At 42.5% G+C, this 24,362-nt stretch overlaps 3 protein-coding genes across 3 annotated transcripts; 1 reads left to right on the forward strand and 2 right to left on the reverse strand.

Annotated features, from left to right (window-relative positions):
• Positions 1-1,408: 1,408 nt before the first annotated feature.
• Positions 1,409-2,084, reverse strand: LOC123184151 (uncharacterized). The gene has a single exon (XM_044596322.1). The coding sequence runs from the start codon at positions 2,006-2,008 to the stop codon at positions 1,571-1,573; it is 438 nt and encodes a 145-aa protein (XP_044452257.1). The 5' UTR covers positions 2,009-2,084; the 3' UTR covers positions 1,409-1,570.
• A 4,626-nt stretch (positions 2,085-6,710) lies between these two features.
• Positions 6,711-7,961, forward strand: LOC123184152 (NDR1/HIN1-like protein 26). The gene has a single exon (XM_044596323.1). The coding sequence runs from the start codon at positions 6,944-6,946 to the stop codon at positions 7,655-7,657; it is 714 nt and encodes a 237-aa protein (XP_044452258.1). The 5' UTR covers positions 6,711-6,943; the 3' UTR covers positions 7,658-7,961.
• Positions 7,962-18,481: 10,520 nt separating this feature from the next.
• LOC123186915 (WEB family protein At2g17940) lies at positions 18,482-22,516 on the reverse strand. Its single transcript, XM_044598649.1, has 2 exons — positions 22,093-22,516; positions 18,482-19,485 (listed from the first exon to the last, which is right to left on the reverse strand). Exons 1-2 carry the CDS (start codon positions 22,249-22,251, stop codon positions 18,700-18,702), a joined length of 945 nt encoding a protein of 314 aa, XP_044454584.1. The 5' UTR covers positions 22,252-22,516; the 3' UTR covers positions 18,482-18,699.
• Between the last annotated feature and the right edge of the window lie 1,846 nt (positions 22,517-24,362).

Raw genomic sequence — 24,362 nt, forward strand, 5'->3', positions numbered from 1 at the left:
ATGCCGTGTTGTTAATTAGTAAAATTTCATGCTCTTTACTAAAAAATTGCCATGTGGGGGCATTAAAAAAAGGCCTAGAAAAATGCCATGCTACATATTATTTGTTTCTATGGTGTATGGTGTGTCATGATTTACATGTTAATTTCCTTATAATCCTTATTTGTTTTCTTAAAATTTGTTACTTGTTCCTTAAAATCCGTTATTTATTTGCTTAAGAAAATTGCATTGATGGGAGGGATCGGTCGATTGGTAAGTTAGGAAAGTTAGATCTGTGATCTTTCATCGTTAGGAAAGTGCTAGTTTGGAAGGAAATAGTGCAGAGGAAAATAAACCGTCGGATAAGAAACCAACATAGAAAGGGTACAGTGGTGGGAGGTGAGGCGAAAAAAATCACGGTACTGGCCACCAACTCCCCCTTTAGGAGTGGAGATGCCATATTCGTTTCCATAGATGGACATCATGTGCACAATGCTTTGAAGCTGCTAAAAAATACATTAACTAGGAGATGGTTTAAACACTACCGACCAAATACCACCCGGCCGGTTCCACGCTCATGTAGCACGCGACATTAGACCCCTAGCCACCATCAGTTTGGACCATTCTAAAATTTCTCCATCATAATTGCCTTCAAAGCCCCCTCCAAAAAACAAAAAAATCCTCCGGCATGACTTTGTAAATAGCCTCATGCCTCCTTTCCAATCTCCCGTGCATCCGCTCTATTATCGAACATTGCTGACCGAAACCTTACTTTTTTTTAGAACAAAGATGCCAGATGCGTCCGGCTTTAACTTAATAAAGCCCACAACATGCAGCGTACCGAAACATAAGTTAGATTACAACACCAAAAGCCATCCCGACCATCATAAGCATGAAAACGTCGTAAGTTACGGAGGACGAAAAGGCCGCGAGCAGTCTTACAAGGCCAAAGCCCCTACAGAGCGCGCAGTCTCGCCATGAGACAAAAGAAACCACGCCCTAAGCCGTGGTCGTCGGCTCCCTAGCCATCACCGAAACCCTACTCGCGACCAGTGTCAACATGATCCCAACACCAGTTGTCCAGTACCGTCCTGTGACGTAGCCTTGTGAACCCTGACCATAACCACCATGAATCTCGCCAGCGAGGTCACAACCATCATCGTCTGATCAAGCAGAGACTTGAAGACGCATCTTGTGGTTATATCTATCTTTTATGGAAGCATATCAGCTGGAAAACTCATCCCAAAATTGTTGGTGCCTGTGCACCATCAATTGATTGATACTATACTGGTCTGCATCGTGCGTGACTCCAACGGATAAAACGAACGCTAGCTCATGGCTCATGCAGAGAAAGCATATTCCACAGATACATGCAATATTGTAACTCCACTTGACAAGTTGGGGTAATTAAACTTGCACAAAACTTTGGTTATATACATCCAACACGTACGCCAACATCTACCACACTACACATGCATGCAACCACCACCCAACAAACATCCACATGTACGAACAGTCAAACACACACCAACTCATGAGTGGATCTTGCAGAATAATTAAGATTCCAGCTAGTGGCACGTCACATGCATGCAGATCACGCGTGCAACGGCGACGGCGGCGGGGCCGAGCTCACTGACTCTGCGGCGGCGGCTCCAGCCGGGGCAGAGACGACGGCGCCATTGCCGGCCGCCGACCGCTTCAGGAACTCGATGCAGTCGTCCACGGCGTCGCTCGGGTACGACTCGGAGTAGGAGGGGCTCATGCGCACGGACGCCGCCCTCGTCGGCGCCGCAGCCATCGTGTGCTGCGGGAGGCGAGCGCCGGCCTTAGGAGACGTGGACGCCGCCGACAGCATCGCCAGCCGCAGCAGGACGTCCCTGACGCGGTCCATCACGGACGCCGACGCCGTGGATGCCGGAGCGGCGCCACGGGGCGGCCGACGCCGGACGCCGCCACCGTGCAGCCTCGGGATGCACGTGGCAGTGTTCGCCCTGAGGGGCTCGGCGTGGTGGACGTACATCTCGGCCTCCATTCCACGGCGAGCTCGAGCTTGGTTAGCTCTTCGCTGTAAGGTAGCTAAGAAAGATTAGCCCAACTGGTGTGTGCTTGCTTGTCTAACTGAATGTACGTTTAGATGAGGGCCGGTGTTATATATATACACACAAAGATGAGCACCATTTGCATCTTACGTCTCATTTAAAATGGAGATGGTCTTGTCTCACCCTGCAACTTGTTGATCCACATGTTGCATGCAACCATGCACATCCCTTATTCTCGGGAAGGAGAACGCGATTTTGCTTATTATCTTGGCGCTTCAGAAAATTGTGACAACATATGATTGGATCTTCTTATGCAAAATCTGAAGAATTAAACAAAGGTGGTCAAAGTAACTGAACATTATATTGTTTTTTTTCAAAGGAACCGATGTTTTGTATTAATCGAACCACCTGCATTACAAGAACATCCACCCCAAAAAAAATTACAGCCCATTCATCGGGACGTCATCCGTCCTCCCTCTCCATCATGAACATGTCGATGGCCAGCTGATATTGCTACCCCTGCGTAATCGCCGGAACAAGCAAGTAGCATCCACATAGGCAGCTAGGATTCACCGATCTCTACCCGAAAGTATCGGGGATGTTGAGCTCGAAGGATCCATGGCCCGGAGAAGAAGATGACATTGGATCAATCACACCTACACTTTCGCTTAAGTCGAAGGAATAACCAAATCGGGGACATTATTGCTGGAGCGCCACCGGCCTCTCGAAGACATAACCAGCTCCCCTTGCTTCTACAGAGGAAAAGGCAATAAACTGTCCACCCGGTCTCATCGCTAGATCTAACGACGTACCCACCGTTGAAGCCAGAGGAGACCTTATTGAGCACCACCGTTCAACTACCGGAAGGGCTGAAGCAACGAATATTGAAGACCTACATGTCCAACCAATCTATTTTCGACAATACACGCACTGCCGAGGCTGGAGAGGAAGTCAGAGGAACCATTACTGAACGTCGCCTTACCACCACCGGAAGGGACTAGCAATGGACAAAGATCTATAAAAGGCCCCACCAGTAGATCATGACCTCCCCACTCACTCCACTAGTGTAGCCGGGAAGGAGGAAGAGGTCGGCGGGGCGATGAGCGGCGGCAGAGTGTCGAGAGAAGGTTTCCCTACAGAGCTTTTGCATGTTCTTTAACATTGCATCTACTTAACTTCACTAATATAGTCCCTTCGTTCACTATTATAACTTGTTCTAACATTTTTCTGATTTAGATGTATGTAGACGCATTTTAGTGTATTTGTTCATTATTTTAGTCGGTACGTAGTCCATATTAAAATATCCAAAACTTTTTATATTTGCGAACGGAGGGAGTTATAGAGAGAGCAAATTAAGAAGCTTTTTGATGTGTTACAGGATTACAAATAATCTTTCTGGCAAAAAGTAGAGATCACAAGTAATTTGTAAGGATATGACAGCAACCAAAAAAAGCAAGAGCCCAATTAATGATGTATAAGGAGATTGCATATGTTTCGGCTGGTTGGTGGCTTTCTAGCAGATTTGATTCAGAAAATCAGCGATGAGATATCTAGATTCTAGGAGATATGTGTGCGCGGTTTGTCTTGTGCACAGCTCACGAAATAAACCATCCATGCATGCATGTGAGTGCGATGCAAGGCCAAACCAGATAGCAACTGCTCTCTATTTGGAGGATTTGATTCTTTTTTTTCTTTTTGACGCGGAGGATTTGATTCTTGATCGCCTTGTTAATTTGGCCCCTGTCTAATTGCCACGCCGACCACCAATTAACTAAAGTTATGCTAGGGACCTCCAGGACTTGCCCTTGGTACGTAGGCCGAACCCAGCTGTGCACTAACGGGCTGCCGGCTACAAGTGCTGGGAAGCAAAGTTCAAAAAAAAGTACTCCCTCCATCCTAAAATATAAAATCATTTTTTACACTGTCGTAGTGTTAAAAAAGATCTTATATTTTGGGATGGAGGAAGTACCTGGGAACCAAGCGACGAGGAAGCAATGCAGTAGGATCACCACAACGACACGGCTTTTCCCTGGCATCCTCTCTCTCTTCCTCATCTCCCATCTTCTTCCTACTTAGAACTTCTCTGATGCATCGAGGCTTGTAACTTGAATTCATGCTCAGGAGAAGTGAATTAGTAGTTGGGATCCTAGCAGTCACTATCAGATGTGCGTGTTAGCTAATAAATTAGATATTGGAACATAAACTTTATATATTCTTCTCCGCCAGATACTGAATGTGAGTTGCAATATATGTTTCACCGAATCCTATTTTTACCATACGATGCATCATGGCCTTCCAAATTGCATCAGAATTGTACAAAGCGATTTGTTTTTACATGAATGGTACCAAAGTATTTTTTTCAGTTGAAACACATTTTTCGTTGCCAATCCCAGCCCAAGAGAGCAACTAAGGGAAGTTAATTGATGTAATGGTCATGATAGTGGCCTCAAATCACTATGTCTAAAGCTTGTTGCTAACTGATATAGAAGATTCATGGCAAGGTGACTTTTGAACATGTCTAAAAGCCAAAAGACTTCCAATATTGATTTTTTCCGCCTGGCTGGTTAAGATTGACATGCCCAATGGGGCAGGGATTTCAGCCGAAGAAGGTGCTGATACTGGAGTGTGGCTCGCTATATTACCCTGCGAACAAGCTGCAATTAGAATTATCTTTGTCGCCAAATAAGTTTTCAAGTTGATCAATATTTTCCTAGATTTTGCTCGCGGCTACAAGTCGGACAACGGCACTTCTGAATAAGAAGACCACTCCTACTAAAATCTCACCAAAAATAGAACGACCAAGCCAACAAGTAATCTGGCCCATAAAAAACTACAACCCAGAAGCAAACAAATGCTCAATTGAGCAATTGTATGAGAAAAAAGACACGACAAGGCGTGGGACCACTTCTAGTATTTTCATATAGCATACTCCATTATGCATTCCATGCATTTCCATCATTTGTGTTAGTATGTTACTGATTTCTGCTCCCTGATGTCTTTCCTGGCCGTATGCTTTCTTATCGGTAGAGTTCGACAACGAGGAACTCCCAAGGTTAATTTTCATTGGTATCAAGAGGTTGTACAGCCAGGCAAGCATCCACTTGCTGGCCTTCATCTCATGTTTTACTAATGTTGAAAGGTTATGCTATCTTGTCTTCTGTTCTTGTGGGTGATCAGGTTATACTTTCCTATGCAACATCCATGCTTAGCTTTGTGTGACATGCCTAGGAGTTCCTTGCTTTTCATGATCAGTGGGTCATGATATTAATTTTGACTAATCAACTATGGAACCAATAAAGTGAGTTCTGAGCGACGGTAGTGTATTACCGGTTGGCGGTGGTGGCAATTTTTGGCGGCGGGTTCACATGTTTTGGTGGCTGCCATCATGAACCGATCATAGTACATGCTTTTATCCGCTCTCATGTATGATTGGCCTTCGAGGCGTTCGTTTGTAATTGACTTTTGCTCATGTATAAGAGATGTGTTATGTAGCCTTAATTCCCCCCTTTGGAGTGTGTGTGTGTGTGTGTTGTGATATTCAATTTGTTTAAGCATGCCACGCACAATGCATGCATGATATGAAGTAAATGGTATGTGTTCGTAGAGTCGGGCTTTGCTAGTATTCGAAGGGAACGGTTGTTGAGCAATATGGCACATCGGTGAAATCCTGAGTATGCATGTGGATGCTAGTTACCACCATTATAGGAAGTATTTATACACCTGGTCATGGTGGGGCCATAGGGCAGTGGGCTTGCTCAAGGACATGTTCCTACACCTACTTTTGTATGTCAAACTCTCAAACAAAAGTGTCTCAGGGTTTAAGTCAATGCTTTGGTGGGGCAACCCGTCGATCGGTTTCGACCATTGTGAATTCATACGCATGGTTTCATGAGATGGTTGTTGCGGTTATGGTCATTGTTGTAGTTTGCCGATTGCAGATCTGATCGCTTCGGGTTTTCATTTTTCCTCCATATGCATAGATTTGGTTTTATATGACTCTTATACTTGTCGGCAATTACATATCTTCTTAATGCTCTATTTTACGCTACTTCCTCTAGTTCATATCAGTGACAATTAATATGGATCGAATGAAGTAATAAAATTCACCTTTTGTCAAAAACATCTGACACTAATTCACGTGGCAGATGCTCATCGGCAATACGCGTTCAAGAATATGGAAAGTAGCATAAAGCCACATGCGGGCCAGCAAGAATGTCTATGGTTCCTTAGCCATGAATTAACGGTCGTTCTCCGCGTGCTTTGCGCTTTTTCAGGGTTAAGCAACCTGCGCGGCTTCTCTTCCCACTCCCGGCCGGACTAGTAACAATTTTCAGTTTCTCACATTCACCAGTTCCCACGGAAATTAAGCTTGAGCTCTGTGCACAAGATTGCAGAAATCAGTATCGATGGTGAGTCAGTTTTTGCTACATTGTTTTGCTCAAGTGTGTTGCCTCTTGCCACAAGAATGGAGTGGGTTTTTTTCTACATTGTTTTGCTTAACTTAGTGGGAGCAAGAGCACATTCCAGAAGACATGAAAAAGGAGGCCAATAACCGAGCGTGAGCTTTATCTCGCACAGCTCGAAATATGCTTTTCTAAAGCAGGCCCCAATCAGTTGCCGGCACCCACACCACGTCGCCTTTACCCCCGAAGTTTCAACGGTGGAAATGGGAATGGGAACGGAGTTGAGGCAATGGCAGCCCGGGCCAGCATCCACTCACTGCTTTGCAAAAGCTGCCTCTTTATCCCTTCCATCTTTATTTTGCTTTTGCATTAGCTTATTAGCCTCCTTTTACCTCCGTTACTTCGTTCCCTTGGCCTCCCTTTTGCTTTCCCGTTTGGACACCATACTTGCTTGGCTTCTTCTCCTCTCCTCTCATCTCTGTGGTTTCGTTGGTGATTGGTTGTTGCTGCTGCTGCTCGGGATCAATGGGTACTCCTAGTCCTACCCCGTACCACCTCCAGTCTCCAAGGACCATCGTCACCAAGATCATCAGCATGAAGCAGCAGCAGCAGGAGCCGGCGACGCCGGATCCGCCGCCGCCGTCCAAGATCATTCTGCAGCCGAGGCGCCGGACCACCCCGGCGATGTGGTGCGCCGCCATCGCTGGTTTCGCCTTCAGCGTCCTCCTCATCCTCGCCGGCCTCGTCATCCTCATCGTCTATCTCTCGGTGAAGCCGAGGACGCCGTCCTTCGACATCGCCAACGCCGTCCTCAACACCGTCTACGTCGGCTCGCCGTCGTCCTACTTCAACGGCGACATGACGCTGGTGGCCAACATCTCCAACCCCAACCAAAAGATGGGCGTCGTCATCCAGTCCGGCACCGTCGAGCTCTTCTTCCGGGGCAGGCTGGTGTCGGTGCAGGCGCTGCCTCCGTTCGCGCAGCCGCGGGGCCACTTCACCGTCCTCAACGTCCACATGCTGTCCAGCCAGGTGGTGCTGCCGCCGGAGGTGGCTGCGGACCTGCTCAACCAGATGAGGAGCAACAAGATCCTCTACACCATCAGAGGGACCTTCAAGGTCCGGGAAAGGTTCTGGTCATGGCACTACACCTACCGGTTGACCGCCATTTGTGACCTCGAGCTCACCTCGCCACCCTCTGGAGTTCTTCTTGATAGGAGATGCACAACATCAAAGTGATTATTTGGTTTCTGGATCGATGCTCTTTCTTTTTTTCTTCTTGTATCAAATTTTAGAGGAATTGGGTCAAGGCACATATAGCAAAGCAAACAGATCGACTAGTATGACTTAATTACTAGTGTGGTTTGCGCTTGTGGCTTTCACATTCTTGTTTACTCGATCCGTAGCAGCCTTGCTCCTGGAGCCTCAAAGCTTCATGCAACATGTACAGCGGCAGGCAATGGTCGTATGTAGTACTTGTCTCAATATATATAGCTTGTACATCGTGAATCTCATATATGGTGAATAGAGAAAACTTTATTAACTTGTTGCAGACATATAATAGATGGTAGTGGTGCTGATTCTGATAGCCTTGACGACTCTCCATGGCTATCTCCGTTGCGAATGCGGCCTTGGGCCCTTTATGAAGGCTGGTACGAGCGCTCACACTCGTCTAAATTAGACGCTGGCTTCTCCTCAGTTTCCTCTATTATGCCTCCAGTTGATTTGGTTCGATATCCACATTTCATATTTCCGTATATGGCTTTATTTCCTTCCCTCAAGTGGTCCATTTCCTGCAAAAAAGAATTAAACATAGGGACTTGCAATTATTTGCATTTATTAGTCACTAGTGCACTCCTCTCCAGAAAGCCAAATAATTTTCTCAGAGATTGTCTTTTTCGAGCGCGGCGATCAGTATTAAAATTTTCATGTACACTCCTCTCGAGAAAGCTGAATAATATTTGTTGTAGCAGTGCTGCTACAGATGGTAACCAACTCGATAGCTGAAATCCAAGTCAAAACTCTGATAGATCATTCATAGGCCAGCGGAGTCGTCAACATAAACTCAAAGGGTTGACAAAGTCACTGTGATAGACATAAAGCAATATCTAGTGATAAGGCCATGAGACACGCGTAAAGCAATCATGTATGCACAACAAATCTTGGCATGTAATCATCTCAATCACATCCAAGTTAGTTCCTATGGACAAATCTACGCAAGCGCCATTGAGTGTACCAAATTAAATACTATGAAGTTCACCCAGAAAAAAATAGTATGAAGTTGAGTATGCTATACTAGCTTTTTTTTAAACAAATTTACTCAGCAACCAAGTTTTTCTAGACACTTTCTCTTATACATTGTAATCTTGTTATCATTACTCTCTTTAAAAAACTAGTCAAAGATTTAAATATGAAATTGGACAATGGACTCCTCTGGTAACAGTAGTGCTAGTGGAGCCTTCATATGTTATTTGAGGGCAAAGAAGAAGAAAAGAAAGTGTGTTGACTTCGTTCCTATTAATAAAAGCTATGTATATTATAATCATGGGGAAAAGCTCTATATATCTGCCTACACATATGCTTAATGACTACAACAGGGGACCTCCTATGAGGCGCCTAGCGCCGCAGAAGCCGAATGGCGCTCACTACAGTGCACAGTTGGGCCAGCCAATGAATGTGTAATGCAGAGACTAATAAGCGTGAAAAAGGCGCAAAACACAACTGAATCTCTCCATGATTCAAACTCGTGGCATTACCTTCATGGACTAGTTTGGCAAACCAGTAAACCTAGTCGACTTCAGTGACTGATAATAGCACCAAGAAGATAAGAACAATGTGGCCGCACTATTTATTGCACAATCTGTCTACCTATCACTTAGTTTTTAAATTATTTGAAAAAAAGTTCACAAATTTGAATAAAAACTTCATCAAAATTGAAAACAAATCATTGAATTTAAAAAAGTTCATCGATTTTGAAAAGGAGTTCAATAGATTTGAAAAAATATTCACCAAAATTGAAAAATGTTCATCAACTATGAAAAGGGTACACTGATTTTGAAAACAAAATGTCAAAATTGAAAAAAGTTCATTGAATTTGAAAACAAAACATCAAACAAAAGTTTTTGCATTTTAAAAAAGAAAAAAGTAAAAAGGTAAAAAAGGAAAGAAAAGGAAAAAAATATTAAAGAAAAAAGAATCTTAAGAAAGCAAAACCCAAAAATCAGTCCTGAAAAAAACAATAAAAAACTGTCTGGAAGCTTCCCATAACCGGGAGCTTCCATGAACAAACAGAGTTATAGAAGAACAAAAAGGAAGTACATTACCATAACATGTGGAGTGACTGGTTGGTTAGTGTGAGTTAAACTTGACGACGAGGTTCCAAGTTTGATTCAGCTGTGAGCACATTTTTTGCGGTTTAACCAGGAAAACAAAATGTGAAATGGGTCGGCCCAGCGCTATGGTGGTGTGCTCCCAGGGGCAGAGCCAGGATTTGGATATGAGGGGGTCAAAGACGATAATCATCGTTAAAGAGAAAAAAAAGTCTATAATGGGTTCGTCTATAGCGCGACTCATGCGGTGTTGTTCATATAACATCTGTAACAACGTCACTATTTCATGTTATGCTAGTAAATTAAAACAGTGTGGGGCCGGTCACACCACAAGAGACAACTTTGCGTGTTTCATCCATATTTTCTCCGTGATATGATGTCTTAATGCGACATTGATATCAAAACATAACAATGTATGCTGGCAGTTATAATATGTTATATTTCTCCTAGATTAATGTAGGGCAACGTCAGCCAATAACATCTAACTGAACTAAAAAATGACATATCTAATTAGTAGTAAATACTCGATGCAAGCGAAGTAATAGAATCATTCTAGTAGATTATAATATGTAGATAAATATCGTCCTAGTAGGTCCAGAAAACCACATCAAACATAATTATAAAAAATAATGTCAAGAAATTAATCCATTGCACCTTTACAGAAATATACTAATTACGAAATAGGCTGTTATACGGTGAAAATCATACCAGTAGAATGTAAGCAATAAAGGCACTAATTACTTGTGTACCTTGAAGAATAAGGAATAAATAAAGAGATCCACTAAGTCTTGGAACCGAGACATAGGTCGAGCACCATGGCTAGCACGGAACCGGATCCTCTAACATAGCGAAGAAAAGTCACCGTGCTACAATGCTAGCCTAGTGTAAAATGAAGAAGGAAAGTTAGGGACGGTTAGTAGATAGTTAGGAGGTTGTTTACTGTTGATATTTACTGTAGATATAAATAATTTAAAATAATTTTATTTCACCATCAATTTGTTTGTATGTAATTACTATAAATATACGCAGTAGATCATCAATTTGTAAATTAATTTAAGTCATTTTAACCTTAATCATGTGGATAGAAAAAAGGGAAGTTAGGGTACTGTAGCTTCTCTAACTTTCCTTCTGAATGTTAGAGGATCCGGTTCCGGCTAGCACAACGACAGCGGCAAGCAACCAATTGATCAGTTGGTAGATCGATTCTATTGATGGCGGCGGCAAGGTTTTTGGGTAATGGTCCTTGTAATCTGTATGCGCAGACCCTATCGTCCGTAACTTTTTAATTTTCATGAGACCACGATAGCCTAAATGGCCAGGACATGGGATAGCTTAGTGGGCTCGAGTGTATACATCAGATTTTGGTCTGGGCTTAATTAAGTAACAAATTTGACTAAAAAAATTAAGTAACTAATTAGCAACGGCCCTGTGCGTGCCGGTTTGCGAATAACACTGTTGCGGGGCCATCGGACGCCAAATAGGGGAGCAGCTAGAGGGAGTACTGGTTGTGTGGCTCCGGCAAGGGTCACTTTTAGTGGGTTGAGAGCGCGCAACTGGGCGTGTGCTGGGTGCTCCTTCGGGATTTTGCTTTTTACTTTTCTATGTGCATTTTCAGGTTTTAGATGATTTTTGTTTTTCTTTTTGCTTTTTGCTTTTCAGTTTTTGCCTGGTTTTTCTTAGGTTTTTGGACAAAAAATAAAAAAATGCATGAAAAATGCATTTTCTTTCTTTTTCGAGAGGTATGGATTTACTTCTCGTGGAGGCACAGATTTGCTTCCGCGAGAGGTACAGTTGTGTCTCTCAGAAAAGGAAAAAACTGTGTTTGTTTTTTTCTACCATGAGAGGCACAGATTTACTTTTTGTGAATGCACATATTTGTGCCTCTCGAAAAAGAAAAAAATGCATTTTATGTTCTTCCACGAGAGACACAGATTTGCTTCTCTGAAGGCGTATATTTACTTTTACGAGAGGCACAGATGTGCCTCTTCTGAAAATAAGAAAAAAAGTGAAAAACTGGTTTCAGTTCTTTTTTTGTCCAATTTTTCATGAAAAAAAAGTTCTTAGAAATCTTGGGAGGTGGGATTTAATTTTAAAAATCTCGACGCAAGGAATCAAACGGTGAAAACGATTCCGGATTTGGACGCATGATTTAAGAGACTAAACATATTGAATAAACCTTGGGAGGTGGGAGTAACCTTTGCAAAGAGTACTCCTTAATTGGTGATTTTAGAAAAATAGAAAAATGCCCTACAACAGGCCTTTTGATTTATGTTTGATATTGGTGGACAACACTGATAAATGTTGGGCTAAGCCGGATAACGGGCCGAATGGGCCCATGAACAGAGCATTTCAAGAAGAAATTAAACTTTCTCTTTTGCTGAAGACAACACGGGTTTATTTCAGCTTGAACTTACTATTAACCCTACAAATCTTAAACATACTATGTATCTGAACACCCGAGATTTCATTTATATCATTTTAGTGTTTTATGAATAAAATTCTACGGCTTTTGCATTTAATTTTTTATTCATCTAATGGCTAGTCAAGTCACAAGTGCACCTTTTTGTAAAGGATATATAGCCGTGAACTGGTATTCATATTTATTTATTCATATGTGTGTGTGTGTGTGGAGACAGAGAGAGAGAGAGAGTCTCCAATGATCGCTGTACAGATGTTTCGGTGTCCTCAATTTGGTGAGCAGCCCCTATTTTTTCTCTTAGCTAAAGCTACTTATTTTACACAGACGTATGATGGTCGCCATGAGTATGCTTTCTCAAGAAGGGCGCTAATTAAGCTCCGGTGTCTTCGCTACCTGTTAAGCCATCAAGAGCTAAGCGCCTAAGCTAAATATAACTAACCCTCAGATATGTGCTCAACGATTGCAATGGAGAGCCTGTAATACCAACATAATTATATGTGGCTACTAATTAATCCCATGGATTGCCTGTATTTCTTTTCACTAAAGACACGGCCGAAAGCGACACGTCCATCAATCCAAGAATATAACAGTTTATCACCTCCTGAGTTTACTCTAAAGATGATTAATATTAATTTTTCAGCAATATTTTTCTGCATAACCTAACAAAATGTACTAAGCTAAGGTTACTGAACATTATCCAGAGCTAAAGCCAACTGGCTAGTTACATCCAACCGCAAGAAGCGCAACTTTAACTAAATTCTCTTCTGAACAAGTACCTTTAACTAGTTTAGCTTCACCTGCACTAACTATGATTTTTATCTACATGTCAATTTGTTTAGTTCATGTGCATGTCAGATGTTTCTAAAGTTCCCAACAAGGGCAATGGTGATATATCATTGATATTCATAGTTAATACGTACTTAGCAGTGACCGCACGACTTATTTACCGAAGGGGATAACTAGCTATTATTGTTATTATTTGGCCTGATTTTTTTTGTGAAAAGGATCAGATCTATTATAGACATTCACTGGAAGTACAAAACACCTCAAACATAATACAAATTACATTCAGGTCCATGGTCCACCGAACGACCATTGCTGCCGCCAAAACGAGTCGCCGATGCGCCACTGTCGCCGCTCTCATACCGGAGCCGGTCTGCCCTTATCGATGATAGCCGGGAAGTCTTTGTGCACTGCCCCTAAGGACGAGCGCCCCGGAGCAACAGTCATCTCCGTTGGATCCTTAAATCGATCTTAAGAACCTGACACCAAGTATCGCCGTTGCGTATGCACGACGAGAAACCCTAACCTCGCCACCCCGAGAAGCTGGCAGGAATCTACGCCGATGCTCCATCTAATCCGTCCCAACGAATGAACTTGAGGAGGATCGGAGCCCGGAAGACTGACTCGAAGAAGAAGCGCCACCATCTGTCCAAACATCGCCCCCGCGAGGACTAAATCCTACCTAACTACTACTCGGATCTGAAGCACTGGAAATCCCCTCCCTGCCACTGGACACCGAAGCGGCAGGAGGAGGGGAGGCGAATCCACGGCCTCGCCGATGGAGATTGAGGGGAGTAAGGCTTTCCCTGGTCGCCTTGCGAGTGGGAAAAGAAAAGCTCCGTTAATTTTATTATTATTTGGCCTGATGATTAAAAAAATTCATGTACTCTACTTATTTACTTTTCTTGAGATACTTCTTAGTGAACATGGTTATGAACTTACAAGCCTAGCTAAGTGCAAAAATATTCTATCCTATGATATGTAGGCATATGAGTAACACTATGTGTGCATATGGAGTGGGTGGCCACGGAGGGTTTTCTCACTATGAATACCGACGTAATCTATGGATCGATCCTCCATCACATTAGGAGGTTATTGTTTCTTCTTGCTGCAACATAGGCCACAGTTTATTTTCTATACTTTCTCTTGGTTGTCTGCATCATCAAGTCATGCAAAGTTGTTCATACCAGTGATAACATGCAAGTAGCACTAATACGAGTTCACCACACTAGTGAGAAGACTGATAAACTACTAGTAGCTTACACAACATTCACCAATGATCCATTGAAGGAGTCTTTTCTCGATCATCCACCCCCTCCCCTCTACCTTTTGATAATTATCGCAGTTTATCTTATTATCTGGTAGATTTTTTTCTCCTACTATTGAAGAGCCAGTGCTACTGCTGGTTATGCGAAAGAAACACCATGTCCAACCTAACATTTTTTTTGATAACGTCCTTACCATTGTTTGAGCCCATCGCTACAACTACTAGTATCGTTCACCCCATGTCGATATATTTCGACATTTGAATTTGACATGAGGAAGCTGACACAATTCAATTACAAGCATCAAAACAAACATCTCATTTCCTAATGGTGAAAGGCAAAGTATCAGTAAACTAGGAAGGCATCAAGCTAGGGCCCTCTTTAGTGATGATCGCTGCACATGGATCCTTGTACCTTCAAGCCTTAAAATTCCCAAAAGGCGCATCCATTGCTCCGCACATCTTGTCATCACAATTCAGCACTAATTCTTTGGCCCATCACATCGACGCTCAGTTGGTCCCTCTGATTAATTAACTAACTAATCACCATTAGACAGGCGCTTATAGATAGGACTACATTCATCAGCTAACACATGTATGCATGCAGTTCCCACCTACCTAGCGAGTACTAGCAACCTTACTTAGCTTTGCACACACACACACACACACACATACACACGCATCAAGAAGCTATAATGTCGAGGCCGCAAGCGAGGAGCTCGAGCTACCGGAAGAAAGCGGCGGGGGTGGCGTCGTCTCACCACCACAACCACGGCAGCAAGGCGCACTACGTCCATGGCGGTAGACCGGCACCAAGGTGGCCTGCCAGGGTCATGGACGGGTTCAGGAAGATGCTGGTGGGCCTGTTCGCCTTCCCGCCGCGGCCGCCCAAGGTCACCTTCTCGGCCAACGCCAGGGGCGGTGGCGAGGACGCGGTGGCGCCCAAGAGGCCGTCGTGCAGCAGCTCCAACCTGCAGCCGGTGAACAACGCGCACTACGACGAGGCCATCTCCGACTGCGTCGAGTTCTTCCACCGGTCCGCCAGGGTGGACGTCAGGTCACGGCCGTCGTCTGCGGCGGCCCACTTCTGAATAATTCCCATCGTCGTCGTCGTCAACGTCGTGCTATATCCCACTGTGTGTGGGGGGTTGTGGGCATGTGTATGTATATATGTCCACGTGTCCATGTAATCTAGATTAGATTGCTTAAATTTGCTCATGTGTGTCTGTCATGTTACTGTGTTTTTCTTTGTCATCTGTCATTTTAGTATGTTACCGTGTTAGTAAAATGGACAGCGAGCCAACTGCTGCAGGTCAATAGTAACAAGTATCAACCGTTTTGGACGTGAGGTTGTTGCAAAGTTCTAGTGGGCTAAAGATAACCGTGTTATAACTTTATGGTAGCCTTTTAGACCGATCAAGGACCACTGCTTCGTTCTTGTACTGCAAAAGAAGAAAACTAGGAACACAAAAGAATGAAATGGGAGACATCACCAGGCCCAAGAGTTGGCCATGGCCAATGAATCATGGATCTATAGCCGTCGATCCACATGAGCAACGTAATTGAGACAGCACATTGTCTCTGGTATCTCCGACTCAGCCATGACAACCACACAAGGAAGTGGATAGAGCCGCGAGGCCTCTATTCTTTGCGATGTAATCTCAACCAACAGGATGTTGTCACCATGGACATAGATAGATAATATAGGCATGAATTAAACTCCATTCGGAGCATTGATCTATAGTTCCCTTCCATTCTAGGTAAGGGGAACCAACACTACCTTGCTACAGTGACTCGAGATCGACTTGAAAAGAAATGAGCTAAGTATGAGCATCTTACGTAACTTGATCACCAAACAAGATGATCCAGAATCAACACGCTTGCCCAATTTTAGCTCGATGACTTGACATGGTATAATTATGTACAAATTTTTAAATAGCCTGCTATAGCTTGGCTACAGCTTTTGGAGAGCTCTCCCGCTAAAGCCATGCACTTTCGTCGCTAAATTGCAAATGACGCTAATAGCTTTGCTATTTCAGCTATAGTGCTAAATTTGAAGTCATTTAGCCTACTAAGCCGCTATACAATGCCTTATTATTTCTTCTTGCTTAATATTATTAAATTATGGCACCAGATTAGTGCTCAGGTTTTGATGTTCGAAAATGTGTGTATATGTCAAGTGGATGCGATACATATATGACGCCTGGTTGTATTTTTTTTAAATCATGATTCAAGAAAAACGCTAAATGGGGCTTAGCTTTGCCATAGCTTTATAACTTCTGGCCGAGCCACCGCTAAATGGCATAGCCCACTATTTAACACAATGAATATGTATAATGATTATGCTATATATTAAAAGGATATATGATAATTTATTACCCTATATGCTTTACATGATTTTTCTTCCTTTTATCTGCAAGCAAACATGGAAAGTTAATAGAACACATAACAAAATTGGCCATTAATACTATGGTAGATGGTCATGTTCTTTGTTAAATATCATGTACTTATGGTCTATTTCGTTGAAAAAAACCACCTTTGATTATCGAATTTTCTTCGTCCTACTTGTATCAAAGCTAGTTCGATTGAGACCATTACAAGCTGAGTATAAAACCATTTTTACAGCTCGAGAAATGGGCCGAGGAAAATTATGATGCTAATTTTTTATTGTATGAAACATGTCTATATTTGCATTGTATTAAAAAAATATGAGAAGTTTTCATGCATTTTTTCAATTTAAGAGACAAATTACAATCTGAGTGTAAGAAATTTTTAAAGATCGACAAATATTTATAATCGGCCCATGAAAAAGGTTATAATTTTAATGTTTAATTCAATTTAAGATATTTATTCATTTATGTTAAATACAAAGATCATGCTAACTTAAAAAAATCTCCATCATATGTCACAACTATTTTGTTCCATACGAAAAATATTTGTTGTGAAATGATCAACTCTATAAAAGGCAGTGTTCTTGTATTTTAATAGAGATGTTAATTATTCTGGTTTAAAAATGTGTTAATTCTAAACGAAAGCTCATGCATCTTACCGAAAATATGTATGTATTTGCCACAATTAAACTAAAAAATAAGTAATATCATAAATAAGTTTAGGAAATATATTTTTCAAATAAAAAAGGAAAATAGAAAATACAATAAATAAAATTGAAATATATATATATATGTAACATAAACACAAAAATAAACTTTGAAAATCCATATAATAACAAAGAATAAGGAATGCACATAATAAGCAGAGTAAAAAGAATATGAGAGTGGGACCTTGGCTAATCGGCCAGCCAACTACATAGGGCCCAATCAGTACAAATTGTGGAGACTACCGGCCAATTTCATCGTATTTTATCCGTTGGTCCCGCGGTTCAGATTTTACCAGCTGGTTCTCCATGTTTCTCATGGGTTTTATCCTATCTTTCCATTGAATGTTTTTTTACCATTATTTAGTTATTTTATTTATTTGTTTACAATTTTTTTAAAATTAAATGGTCAATGTTTTGAAAAACATCTGGAATATTTTCTTAAAATTGTGAACCCTCTTTTAATTAATGAATATTTTCCTAAAAACCACTTTTTAAAGATTTTTGCACATTTCTTAATTCTTTAAGTTTATTGAATACTTGAATCAGTATATTTATTGGCATGTCTTAAATAAATGGACATTAGCGAAATTCTTGATTATTTTCGAAAATCGAGTTTTAAAAAAAATTGAGTCTATCACAAAATTCAGCATTTTTTTAATTGACTATTTTTTCAGAGCAAACATCACATATATATTTTATAGAACAACACTGAAGAATAGCATTGTTTTTCCACCAAGCAAGTTACCCATCCATGTGATTTAACATGTATCATTCGGCTTGAGCAAAAGATGAGAGCCCTCATCGAGAACCTCTAAGTTGTCATGGATGATTATCAACTTGCGTTGTTCTCCATGCGCACATTTTAGTAAATTGATCGCCTGTTCGAACCGCCACTTGACCTCATCACCACTCGCCTCCAAGTCTCATCATGTATTTACCCCGCAAAAAGAAAGTATCATCGTGTATTTGATTTTGCACCAATGAACCTTGGTAGACTGAGATTCGGTGATTTGTTTTCCAAAAAAGGACTTCACTGAAATCTAATTTTGCTAAATAAAACTTGTGTGCAAGGAATTATGAAAGTATACCTAAGTTTTTTTCTTTTTGAATGGAAATACCGATGATGTATTTTTTGAGTAAATGTACCGACCAAATTTAATGAACATAAAAGTAGTATGGAGTACACTAATTACAAGAAGTGCAATTTATACATATTGTCCATAGGAAAATCTGTTGTTTTTCATGTACCGAGAAACAAAAATATACATTGCATGCTATAAAGGTTTATTGATTCATCACTATCACCGAACGTATTGCAGTGTCACGACTCCAAGATCCAAGGGCTATTAAGCAACTCCCGCACGCACGCATCATGATGGACGTCAGCGATTAGAACGACGGGCGCGGCGTGACCGTTGACGAGCCGTCGACGGCGTGGTGGCTACCGGCGGCCGCAGCGGAGCTCTTCTTCTTCCTCATGAAGAGCCCGCCCACCAGCGGGATCAGCGGCTTCTTCTTCTTCTTCCTTCCCTCCTCCTCCTCTGCCGCGGCCGCCATCGCCTTCTTCACCGCCTCGTGCCCTGGCCCGGCCGACACCTGCCTCTGGAACCGTGCCTCACGGTACTGCGGCCGCCCCGCCGCCGGCGCGTAATGCGGCTGATGATGTCGATGCAGCTCCAGCACCACGTCCCGCGGCGGCGAGGGCGCGCGGTCGTACGCGGCGGCTGGCGGGTCGGCGAAGGTGACGTACCTCTTCTTCTGGAACTCCGCGGCGGCTGCGGCGCGGCTCGCTGCCATGGCTTCGTGGCCGCTGGCAGGCGGGCTCTCGTGCTGGTGCTGGTGGTGGCGCTGCTGCTGCGGCTCGTCGGTCTCCATGAACTTGAGGTCCTCCACCTCGATGACCTTGGCGCGGGCGTCCTCGTCGCGCGCCTTGAGCTTCTGCAGCTCCCTCATGGCGCTGCTCAGCTCCTGCTGGAGCGACTGGATGCAACCCGCCATCTTGTGCTTCTCCTCCCGCTCCTTCTCCAGCTCGTGCTTCGCGTCGTCCAGCTCCCTCGTCGCCGGCGCTGCCGGCATGCGACGCGGCGGCGGTGGCGCCGCTACCATGGCGACGGCCGGGGCGATGGTGACGGCTTGGTGGTGAACAACGGGTCTTGGCGATGCCGTCACTCGATGCTGCGTGATTGATGGGGGAAGCAAAACAAGGATAAAATCAAGGTAAGACCAAAAAGACGAATTTAATTGCACTGTTTTACGGGGATAGTTGAACTAAAACCACGAAACTTATTTTGAAACGTAGGAAGTTGAATATAATAGTGAACATGTGTATCATTATGCTTTCTCAAAAGAGTACAACTACAAATGATAGCAAGCTATAAGAAAATAAGAAACAATTGAATTGTTGATATATAAATGATTGAACAATAGAATTTTGCAAATTCTATTAATCAAGTTGTTAAACCTCTATTTTGGAGGAAGTGTTAAACCACAAGGACATGTCTGATCAAAGTGCTTTTACTTACTACTAGTACTAGGTGCTTTATTTATTTTTTAAATGGTGATAGAAGAGAGGAAATATAGAACATCGTGAAGCACCCGAATAATTAGCAATTATCCACTGAATTTTAGACATTAAATAAACAATTTCATAAAGTAAAAAATTGACACATTATAAGTTTTCTTTTTTGCCGGAATTTTTTGGCAAGAGAAATTATTTTCCCCAGCTAGTTATAAGCACCTCTCCGGATATCTGCATTGGGGATGGCAGTAATGTTGTCTGCTTATAGAGCAAGACCTATATAAAAGGTCACAAATCACTACTACTACCAAATATGCACATGTGATTTTCAAGTATGAGACCAAATTATTTCAAATATGCACATACATGTTACCTCCAAAAAAGAAAAAGACTAAACGTCTACATCCATGTTTGAAATGTCAGCATTTTATTTAGGTGAAAAGTGGTACGATTGTGAGAATATAATGGCTTCTTATTTTCATAATTAGATATGCCACTCATTGTCACGTATATGAACAAATATTTATACAATAGGACGGTGCCAGGAAGCATGCTTTCTCTGCCACCTTGATCATCACAGTACCAATCAACGCCATCATCAAACGAAGGTTCGGAGTACACCTTTTGCAGCTGCCTTAATTCAGGTGGAAGGAACATATCTCAAAGTCTTGATGCACACACTTTCCAATCTGATCCCATCAATCTAGCTAGCTTTACCCTACTTTAGTTAACTACTAATGTAATGAAACAGAGATTAAGAATGTTGTGAAAGTACAGGGTTCTAGTATCTTTTGTAGTGTCTGTGTTAGTAGGTAGGTAGGAGAGAGACAGCATGCATATGCATGTTTTGCAAGAAGAACATTGCATCATGCATGCACCTCGCTGGCAAAGGAGGAGGCTGCTTTTTTGACACATATTTTTCGTGGGTTGGAAGAAAGGAATACCTAGCTAGCTAGAACACTTCATCTAACACTTTATCTTACAGTAATGTTAACCACCTTTTCCAACCGTGCTCAAAGCATTCAAGGGAAGAAGTATAGTAAGACAAGACGACAGTGGATTTTATGACCTGGGGAGCACTTGATCCTGTTATATGTTACTCCCTCCATCCCATAATATAAGATGTTTTAGTAAGATATGTTCGCTTGCAAAAACGTCTTATATTATGGGACGGAGGGAGTATAAAATTCCAAAACTGAGTTGATAAGTTTTTTTTCTTTTTGAGAAAGTTCAAGAAATGGGTTAAAGATAAATGAGTTGTTTTCTGAGCGTTGCCCGAGCAAGTTTTTGTGGAGAAAGGAAATGCTTGGGTCTTTTGTTATTTTGCCCGCAGATGAATTACGATTTTCATGAAACTTGACATCTGGAAAGAACTTGGGGTCCTTTGCATGTGAGAGATTTTTTTAAATCTTTTGGATAAGTGGATTATTTTCTTGAAATGGGAGCAAATGCATCCGTGCACACCTTAGAGCTTTTTCCTATAACATTTACATAGGAGGAACCATACGAGATGAAAATCTTTGAACTATTAGCAAAATGCCCATGCGTTGCACGGAACATTAAGATGCATTTGTATGAATAGTTTATCTTGTGGGGGAAAAGGATGAACGAGAAAAGACATTATTTACAAATGTGGAGAGGGGTGTCGGTATCTTTTTACAAAATTGTTATAGTTTCCTTCCTATCCGTCAGATATAAATCGGACGGCCTATATTGCAGGATGGCAGACACACCATCATTATCAACTCTGTTTTTTTATAAGAGTAGAGAAAACCATGACAAGTAATATGGAATCGAAGGAGTAGCTATATTTTATACTCCCTATATTCCTACATACAAGTCTTTTTAGCGATTTCAATGTGGACTACATACGGAGCAAATGAGTGAACTTACATTCTAAAATATGTCTATATACAACAGTATGTGGTTTGTATTGGAATCTTTAAAAAGACATATGTTTAGAAACGGAAGGAGTATATATAGAGAACTAAAAAGGACAAAATGGGTAGCTTGTGCTATGAAAGCATTTTAAAATTTTAAATTTCGCTCTCCAATAGCGTGCCCCAAAACCATATCACTGTCTAGTTTTCTTGCCTCGCTAGCAAAGCTAGATTCAATCTTGCTGGTGCAACGAATAACGCATAAACTGGTCAAGTCCCTGATGATCCATACACGAATGAACATGGGCTAATTAAGTAGCACTAGCAAACTAATTAAGATGGTTCGTTGGTTGCACGGATGATCAACAAGGTAGGCATACGTACCAGCTGATCGGCGGTGTTGGCGTCGCGGGGGGCGTGGAATAGGAGCTCCCCGGCGAGCACCCTCTCGCCGAAGAGCGCGACGGCCTCCTTCACCGACTTGAAGGGCGCCCTCGTGTCGATCTCCGCCCGCCCCACCATCACCACGCCGCCGCCGTCCATCGACAGTGAATCACTGCCTCTGCTCTATGTCCGAGCAAACGCAACCAGTGACAGGATGGATCGATCAGCTCAGGAATGCATGCATGCACATCGGAGAATATGTGTATATATGTACTTGATGGATGGATGCAACCAAATAAGATGAGACAAAACGGCAGCAAGATGGATGGAAGTGGGGATGTGGTTAGCAGCTGAGCTAGCTAGGGAAGAGGTTAGGACGTTGTTGTTGTAAGCTACTCCTAGATAGCTTGTGCTTGTGCTTGCTAGTACGGTACCATACGCCACGCGGGTGGAGATGGAAGGCAATGTAGGGTTTGCATGTGGTGGTGGAGTGGAGTGGGGAGTGGAGGTGGGTTCGTTGCTTCGCGTCCACTTCACTGTAATATTCCCTAATCGTTGCGCTTAATTTGGTGAACGGTCCTGATCAAGCCTGCCGACCCCCTCCGCAATATACATGCACATGCGTCCATGGCTACATAATACTTATTCTTAATTATACGTCCGTAACAGCAAACGAAAGAAACATGCATATACGCATGGCACGTTAGTAACATGTGTATACCTCACAAGAGAACCAACATCGATTTGGTTGAAGGGTTAGGAGGGTATTATCCTCCTATCCAATGCAAATTATCCTTTTAGGAAGAGTCGACGTTCTCCTCGATAGAGAGGAGGATACTAATCAATATTTTAAATAGTCACTTAGTGAGCTATGGGTTAAGTTGTACACGATCTGTTGAGTGTGAGGCCCCTCCAGACGCTATAGGGGCGCTATAGCGCAAAGATAACGCGCGGACGATACTATTTACCGGTGGCTCGGCAAAAAGGTATGAAAAGCAATAGCGAAGCTAAACCCCATTTAATGTTTCCCTTAAAGCATGAAAATTTCGAGAAAACAAACATACAAGCGAGCATCATATGTACTTGACATAGGCATTTTAAGACATCAAAAGACCGACCACATTTATCCTACGTAAATAATCAAGCTTTGCATCAGCGCATCATATACATCGAAAACAAAAAAGGAAGAATGGGGTAGAAGGATGGCTCTGTAGAACTCATCCGCGCCTCACCTCTGGCTATATTGGATTAGCGGTGCTGAATGGCTATAAATTTAACAGTATAATGGGAATTAGCAGGGTTTTAGCGCTAAAAATGCATAGCTTTGGTGGGAGGGCTCTCCAAAAGCTATAGAGGGTCCTCGCAAAAAAACTAACGAGGGTTATTTCAAACATATGTATGCCATCTTATGAGGTAGATGATTTTTAAAGTCATATGTTATCTTTTTGTTTGCGAAAAGGCCAAATGCCATGTATTAGAGCCAACCCACCCATACAACATTATATTTGATTTTTCTATAAAATTATACACAGATCCTTAGGGAAAATCAAGGTCATCTTCCACCTATACTAATCGACACCGTATCATGAGAAGTTCGATGTCGCCTCTGGACCACCGTGTCACCAATGGAGCCAGGGAAACATTGTTGATGCAGGGGCCGAGAAGTCGTTAATCGGGACCAGAAGACGCCATCTACAGTGGTCTGAGAAACTGATAACTGCCCAATAAAAGGAAGTGTGGGAAAGGTCTCGATGAACACCCAAATCTGCTTGTTACTATGCTTAGGAAAAGACCCACCTTAAAATGCATCATGCATGTTACTTATATTAAATAAAAAAATACAACTATATAATATGTATTATATTTGATGTGCTTGAGTTTCAATTTTCTGCTAATCAGAATACGAGAGTTTCATACCACCAAATCTCATAGAAATTACCGCATCCAATTCCCGATGCAACACGCACGTATCATCTTCAGTTCATGGATATCAATGACCCGGAACATGTATACGGCTTCTAAATTAGCCTTCTTTGTGTGTGTTATACATGTACACGGCGTATGTTGGACGTGACAACGGGAGCGAGAGCGACGGCGCACCCACATGACCCTTGGTCGGTCGTTGTATATAGCTTAGGCATGTAGATCAGGCTCGAAGTGGCCACGCATAGATGCATGGGTCCATCTGCTTGCGAGCTGCACCCTCCAGGTATACACTGAGACTGGAGTAGAGTAGCTCTCAAGATCCACTACGACCGCAACTAACTTAG

This window comes from Triticum aestivum, chromosome 2A (assembly GCF_018294505.1).
Source record: "Triticum aestivum cultivar Chinese Spring chromosome 2A, IWGSC CS RefSeq v2.1, whole genome shotgun sequence".
Lineage (NCBI taxonomy): Eukaryota > Viridiplantae > Streptophyta > Magnoliopsida > Poales > Poaceae > Triticum > Triticum aestivum.

Bases quoted from the DNA above. Each gene is read 5' to 3' on its own strand.
- LOC123184151 (XM_044596322.1), bottom strand. From the start codon at position 2,008: ATGGAGGCCGAGATGTACGTCCACCACGCCGAGCCCCTCAGGGCGAAC.
- LOC123184152 (XM_044596323.1), top strand. From the start codon at position 6,944: ATGGGTACTCCTAGTCCTACCCCGTACCACCTCCAGTCTCCAAGGACC.
- LOC123186915 (XM_044598649.1), bottom strand. From the start codon at position 22,251: ATGGACGGCGGCGGCGTGGTGATGGTGGGGCGGGCGGAGATCGACACG. The intron at 19,486-22,092 runs GTACGTATGCCT...TCAATCACGCAG, and splicing joins CCAACACCGCCGATCAGCTG to CATCGAGTGACGGCATCGCC.